The sequence below is a fragment of the Artibeus jamaicensis genome, unplaced genomic scaffold (assembly GCF_021234435.1).
Source record: "Artibeus jamaicensis isolate MK-2021 breed Jamaican fruit bat unplaced genomic scaffold, CSHL_Jam_final contig_464, whole genome shotgun sequence".
Lineage (NCBI taxonomy): Eukaryota > Metazoa > Chordata > Mammalia > Chiroptera > Phyllostomidae > Artibeus > Artibeus jamaicensis.
The window spans coordinates 1,548,914-1,555,472 of NW_026521842.1; the positions used below are offsets into that span (position 1 = coordinate 1,548,914).

General features: G+C 59.9%; 1 protein-coding gene across 5 annotated transcripts; it reads left to right on the top strand.

Annotated features, from left to right (window-relative positions):
• Window positions 1–1,335: 1,335 nt before the first annotated feature.
• SLC22A31 (solute carrier family 22 member 31) lies at window positions 1,336–6,467 on the top strand. Of its 5 annotated transcripts, XM_053666559.1 has the most exons (11): window positions 1,336–1,601; window positions 1,883–1,926; window positions 2,720–2,741; window positions 3,169–3,312; window positions 3,409–3,563; window positions 3,865–4,033; window positions 4,238–4,383; window positions 4,480–4,588; window positions 4,705–4,919; window positions 5,327–5,438; window positions 5,913–6,467. In XM_053666559.1, exons 1-11 carry the CDS (start codon window positions 1,360–1,362, stop codon window positions 6,217–6,219), a joined length of 1,665 nt encoding a protein of 554 aa, XP_053522534.1. In that variant the 5' UTR covers window positions 1,336–1,359; the 3' UTR covers window positions 6,220–6,467. The 5 variants fall into 5 exon arrangements, with proteins under 5 accessions (XP_053522534.1, XP_036998212.2, XP_036998211.2 ...); XM_037142317.2 differs by lacking the exons at window positions 1,883–1,926; window positions 2,720–2,741 and having other exon boundaries at window positions 1,336–1,737; window positions 3,209–3,312; window positions 6,072–6,467; XM_037142316.2 differs by lacking the exons at window positions 1,883–1,926; window positions 2,720–2,741 and having other exon boundaries at window positions 1,336–1,737; window positions 3,209–3,312; window positions 5,913–6,465.
• Window positions 6,468–6,559: the final 92 nt, after the last annotated feature.

Below are 6,559 nucleotides of genomic sequence, written 5' to 3' on the forward strand. Positions count from 1 at the left end.
TAAAAAAAGGAATGAAGTCCTGATGGATACTACAATGTAAGTGACCCCTGAAAACATTCTAAGTGAAAGCAGCCAGACGGGAAAGGCCACACATCGGTTGGAGGAGTGGGGACTTGGAGGAGGGGGAATAGGTACTGATTCCTTAATGGGTATCAGGTTTTGTTTTGTGGTGAAAGCATTTTGGAACTTGATAAAGGTGGTGGTAGCATAAAATGATTGGTTTTATATTATATGTATTTCACGTCAATAAAATAGTTTGAAAAAGCCAATAATATCCTTAGAGGCAAAATACATGCCAATTAGAAAATACAATGCAAATCCACAATCCCTTTACAAAGCAACAGAAAGCAAACCAGTTAGGAAAATTTAGACATAATCTATGGGATGTACTGTAATTTTCCCCACTGCAAAAAAAGTAGACGTTAAAAACAGACGCGACCTACTTCGTTCCTGGGCGGAAGCCTCCACTAGGGTGACCGTGTCTTAATCCATAAACGCAACGCCATTTCGAGCTAAGTTCACAAAAGGACTCAGAACTGGACAAAGTAACTGAAGATCGTTTCGCAAAATAATTACGATAATCCTCAAATTTCTGAGGACGCAGAGCACCAAGCAGAGTCTTTCCTCACGGGATACCACACTCTACCCGGGCTGCAGCAGCAGTGGCCACGCAGAGAGGCGGCGGGGTCTAGATAAGGGAGCAGGGCGGTCCGAGCTGCTTTCTCTCACGGCTGCAGAGCGGTGTCACGCCGCCAGGGGGCAGTGGCAGCCCGTGCTCCGTAGGCCTGACCCGAGGCCGGCGAGGGGTCCAGTGCGCTTTTGGCCCGGGACCCTCAGCCACCCAACAGCCCTCGGGCTCTCAGACCGACCCTGGGACCCCAAGGTCCTGGAGCCGCTTGAGAGAGCGTCTGCCCAGAGCCCGCGAGGACAGGCCTGGCCCGGCCGTCCGCGCGGCCTGGACGCCAAAGGGACTACACACTCCGAAGGGCTCCTCGACCAATTTCCGCGCGAGGACGCCGCGTGGCCCACAGCCCAGCAGTCACGCCTCTGCAGTCGCCGAGGCAGGGAGGGACCCAGGGCCACAGGAGCTAACAGTCTCCCCCGCCCTGCCCAAGGCGGCCCCTCTCCTGGCTCCGCCCTCTGGCCGCGTCCTCCTCGGCCCCGCCCCAGTCTCGGCTTCCCGCGGGTTCCGCCCCGAGGGTCGGCCCCGCCCCCTGCCGCCCGGCCCCACTAGCCCCGCCCCCGGCCCCCGCTCCTCCAAGCCCACCTGGCGACCCCGCCCATTAGGTTCCGTTCGCAGCGACTCTTCGCCCGGCAGGTTCCGCCCCCTCAAGTTTTGCCCAGGCGCAGAAGCTGTGGATGGAGCCAGAGGTGCAGGTGTTGCGCGCGGCTGGGGGCTTCGGCCGGGCTCGGCGCCTGCTGGCCGCCGCTTCGTGGCTGCCGTGTGTGGTGCTGGGGCTGGCTCTGGGCTCGGAGCCGCTGCTCACCGCGCTGCCCGGCCACCACTGCCGGCCGGACCCCTCGCTGCTGCCGCCAGCGCTGCGCGCCCTCAGTGGGTCCGCATTACTCGACGCCAGCGTGCCACGCCTGGGCCCCGCGCGCGGCCGGAGTCCGTGTCTGCTACTGCGCTACTCCGAGCCCACGCCCCGTGCCACCCCGAACGGCACGCGATCCTGCACACGAGGCTGGCACTACGCGCTGCCCGCGGCAGGCCTGCTGCGCAGCCCGGTCACCGAGGTGCGGGAGGACTGCCTGGGGTCTTCTGCAGGCTGCCCCTGCCTCTCTCCCCTTCTTTGTACCCTGCCTTGTTCTGTACCCCCATTCCTCTGTCCCCTTGCTCCTCTCCCCCCATTTCTCTGTTCCCCTTCCTCCGGTCCCTCTCTGCTCCCTCTTCTCTGTTCCCTCTCCTTTCTCCCCCTTTTCTCTGTCTCCCCTCCTCCACCCTCTTGCCCTTCTGCCCTTGCTCTACTGAGGCTCTCTGATGGTGCAGCTGATACTCAGGTTAGCAGGTTGCCTGGCCTAATGGCAGAGTATGAGGGCCAAGGGCTGCCAAGGTGGGCAGGCAGCCCGGGGAAGGAGGAGGAGGAGTTAAGCTGAAGGTATGACCAGCCAGGTAAGCAAGCACCAGTTCACTAAAGTGCCTCAGACATTTTGAGCCACCTGTAGCTTTGGGCTATGTTGAGACTGGTTTTGAAACAGAAGCCTTGGAATCAAGGGAGCAATATAGTCAGTTCAGTTCGCAAAAGGCAGACTTTCCACCTGTGAGGTGTGTGCAGGTTGGATTACAGGCAGGGGCATCCAAGGGAACAACTGAGGGTCTGGGTGGGAGGAAATAGGGAGGGGGAAACTGGTACCTTCTGTCACACTCTCAGCCCCACAGCTGCACCCTCCCTCTGCCCCACCACTCCGATACCTCTCCTCCCCTCCCCCAGGGAGGATGGCCCCAGTGTGGAAACTGGAGCAAGGTTCCACATCCCTGCCAGGCCCGCCTGGGGCCCTCTAACCGGCAGAGCTTCTCTTCTCCCACCCATTCTGTTCCACCACATACCTTCCCTCCTGCTGGTGTGCCAATCAATCTGCCCTACCAGCTTTCCCAAGTGGTTGGATTTTAAAATAAAAGCTCTGACACAGTGTGACCCTATCCAGGATGTTAACCTTGTAAAAAAGGCACAGGACCTTGGAAGGCAAGGTGGGGAGGTTTGGCAAAACTGAGGTCAAGGGCCCTTGACCAGGAAAACCAGGTGAGCACAGCCCTGCAGCCTATGCCCGGAATTGCTCTTGAAGTGAGCAGAGCAGGGGAGAAGCGAGGGCAAGGTCCTGGGGACCCTGGGAACAGCAGGTAGAAAGCGGTGTGCCCAGCCAAGATCCAGGCTCTAAGGGAGAGTGAGGGCTTGAAAAGGGTAGGTGAAACTCCATCTAGAGAAAACAGACACCAAATCTGGGCTCCATGTGGGTACTCTGGGGATCCCAGGTCATTACCTCCTGGGGGCTCAGGCCAGTAATTGTTTTGATTACACGTGAAGCCCACCAGAATCAGGAGACCACGTAGTGTGACTGAGCAGATCCCTTGCCCTCTCTGTACCACAGTTTCCCCTTCTATCCAGGGAGAAATAGGAGCAGGATGTCTAAGGCCCCCTTCCAGCCTGACAATCTGGGGACTCCAGCAAGGTGGGGGGACTGGCTGACAGGTGATGGGTGTCCCCTGCAGTGGAACCTCGTGTGTGAGGATGGCTGGAAGGTGCCACTGGAACAGATGAGCCACCTCCTGGGCTGGCTGTTGGGCTGTGTCATCCTGGGCATGGCCTGTGACTGGTGAGGTGCTGCCCCTCCTCTCAAGCCCCTCAGGGTCACACTAAGCCCCTGAGCTGTCCTGACCTGCATCCATGTGTGTCCCCCACTGCTCACCAGGTTTGGCCGTCGGGTTGTGTTTTTGGCCTCCCTGGTGCTGGCCACAGGCCTGGGTGCTGGTGAGGTGCTGGCTGCCAGCTTTCCTGCCCTGCTGGCCCTGCGGCTGCTTCATGGGGGGGCTTTGGCAGGGGCCTCTCTAGCTCTCTACGTGGCTCGTGAGTACCATGGGGGACTGGAAAGGGGCACCCACTCAGGCTAGGCCTCTGACCCCACTGGAGGGGGTCAGTGGCATGGGAGGACACTCTGTACTCGTGTTGAGGGCTCTTCTCAAGAAGATGGGTGGGCACTGTTTGCTTTGTGAGCTCTGCTGTTTGTAGGCAGGCTCAGGTGCTGGAGTGAGCAGGGAATTGGCCTCAGATGTCCAGCTCCTGGGCAGGTCAGCAGTTGGTCCCCACAGCCCCAGGCAGAGCAGCCCTCTCTGGAGGACTTGGCCTCAGGCCCTCTCTGTCTGCCCAGGCCTGGAGCTGTGTGACCCCCCGCACCGCCTGGTGTTTTCCATGGGGGCGGGCCTCTTTTCAGTGGTGGGCACTCTGCTGTTGCCCGGCCTGGCCCTGCTCGCACAGGACTGGCGCCTTCTGCAGGGGCTGAGTGCCCTAGCAACAGGACTGCTGCTGCTCTTTTGGGGGTAAGTGTGGCGGGAGATGGGTCAGTGGCCTCTGTGGAGGCCAAATGTTTTACTTCCCTCAGCACCTCCATGCAGCACAAGGCACATGGGCATGGGACAAGGACATAGAAAGCCACTTGATGTCCTGACCCAGGGTCTAGGGAGAAGAGGCCCCTGTCATCCCTGTGGGAAGGACCTGAAGGCATCCTCAACTCACCACTGCAGGTTCCCAGCCCTGTTCCCTGAGTCTCCCTGCTGGCTGCTGGCCACAGGACAGCTGGGCCAAGCCAGGAAGATCTTGTGGCACTTTGCTGAAGCCAGCGGTGTGGATCCTGAGAACAGCCCGGAAGAGGAGAGCTCCCTGGTTACGGGTAATGCGCCAGCCAAGAGAAGGGAGGCGTGGGTGCTGGAGGAGGAGAGGTGTCACCCCCACATACACGCTCCCTCGTGTTCTCTCATATCTATAGAGCTGGATGTGCTGTCTGCAGGGAGCCCCCAGCCCCAGCACCACTGGGTCCTGGAGCTCTGGCACACACGCGTCACCTGGAGGAACGGACTCATCCTGGGGTTCAGTTCGTGAGGAGCGGAGGGTGTGGGTGGGCTAAGAGAGGGAATTTTGCCTTGCTCCCTGTTAGCATTGTCACCAGAGTCCCCAGCTCTGGCTGAATCTGTAACTTGGCTCTCCCTCCTAGGTTGGTTGGTGGGGGCATCAGAGCCAGCTTCCTCCAAAGACTGGCCCCTCGTGAGTCGGCTTTCTATGGGCCCTACTTCCTAAGGGCTGGCCTAGAAGTGGCAGCCACCGTCTTCCTGCTCCTGACAGTGGATCGCTGGGGGCGCCGCCTGGTCCTCCTGCTGAGCACCTTGGTTGTGGGCCTGGCATCCCTGCTGCTTCTCTCAGGCGTCCAATGTGAGTGTGGGGCCCTGCAGGCATCATACAGGGTCATCCTGTTTGGTTGAGGTCGGCCCCATGGAGTGGGGAGGGCCTTGCGATCAGCCCTGTCCTGGGGTTGTAAGAGAGAAGCACGGTGTGTTGGGACAAGGCAGCTGTGCCTCTACCTTGTCCGTCTTCTCAGTGCGTACTCAGGGAAACCAGGGCCCAACGAGGTAAGGGGCTACAAGGATCTACACGCAGTGGCTAACTGAAAGGGCCTGGGCAGGGGCAGCCAGGACGCCTGATGCCAAACCCAGACCGAGTACAGGTGCCGGGGCAAAAGGCTGGGGTTGGCAGGCCTGGCAGGACCCCTGTGATACACCTGAGGGGAGGCTTTGAGCAGCCAGGTGTGGGTGGTGAGGGACCCCTCTCTTTGTCTGCAGACCTGCCGGGCTGGACCCTGCTGTCCCTCTCTGTTCTGGGGCTCCTGGCCTCCCAGGCTGTGTCCATTCTAAGCAGCCTTTTCGGGGCTGAGATCTTCCCCACAGTGATCAGGTGAGTTCTGGCTGCCCAGCCCCAGAGCCCCCTTGGAAACGGACAGCCCACACCCTTCCCTCCCTAGCGCATACCCAAGGCTTCTCCATTCCTTCACGACCAGAGTTCACATTCTTTTCCTGGGTGACATGGGGGACACTGGTATAGAGAGGTCAGGACAACAGCTCAGTGATGAAGGGGCCGAAATTGAGACAGCCCCCAGAGAGCATAGAATTTCAGGGAAAATTTTGTTTTCCAATTTTCTAATGAAAAGATCAAAACTTGTTCCAGGGTAGGGAGGATCAGCTTTTTCACAAAATTGTTTTCAGTTTTGTTTTCCTGGAGCCCCAGCACCTCAGGCTTTGCTGGGGGGCCAGCCCCTCCCTGGCATTGGACCTGCCTGGGAGCACAGCTCCATGTGCCACGTGCACATGTCCATCTGTCTGAGAGGGCGGCCACCTGCCCAGGCTGCCCACACTGCACCCTCTCCTGCAGGGGGTCGGGGCTGGGCCTCGTGCTGGCGGCCGAGTTCCTGGGCCAGGCGGCTGCCCCCCTCGCTGACATGCAAGGCCGGCGGGGCTTCTTCCTGCAACACGTGGTTTTCACCTCTTTTGCCATCCTCACTCTGTTATGTGTCCTGCTGTTGCCTGAGAGCCGTGGCCGTGGGCTGCCCCAGTCACTGGAGGACTCAGACCGCCTGCGCCGATCACCACTCCTCCGGGGCCGCCTCTGCCAGGACCACCTGCCTCTGCTGCCACCCTCCTACTGCCAGGCCCAGACACAGCTGTTTCAGGATGGGTGACTGGCTGGACAGACACTCCCCTCAGATGGCCACATGTCAGTGTGGGCAGAGGGGTCTCAGGGAGGAGCTGTGAGGTCAGCATAAAGGCGGAGCCCCCTGCTGGGCCCCTTGTTCCCGGGGGCCCCGACCCCCCCACCATGTGTGAAGAATAAAGGTGTCTATGAAACTGGACATCCTCCATGGTTCTTCCCTAAGACCTCATCCTGGGGCTGGAGGGGGCTTCCCACTCCAGGCTCCCCCAGGCCAAGGTGCCTGCAGCCCCTCCTACTGTGTGGGGGGCCAGCCCGCTATTGCTGCAGGACTGGGTGGAGTGATGCCCTGCAGGTCATTGTGCAGACCC

What these genes read in the sequence shown, in the direction of transcription:
- SLC22A31 (XM_037142316.2), top strand. Translation starts at nt 1,360, where the DNA reads ATGGAGCCAGAGGTGCAGGTGTTGCGCGCGGCTGGGGGCTTCGGCCGG. An exon ending in TGCGCAGCCCGGTCACCGAG is followed by an intron (nt 1,738 to 3,208) that starts GTGCGGGAGGAC and finishes TGTCCCCTGCAG; the next exon opens with TGGAACCTCGTGTGTGAGGA. An exon ending in CTGGGCATGGCCTGTGACTG is followed by an intron (nt 3,313 to 3,408) that starts GTGAGGTGCTGC and finishes ACTGCTCACCAG; the next exon opens with GTTTGGCCGTCGGGTTGTGT.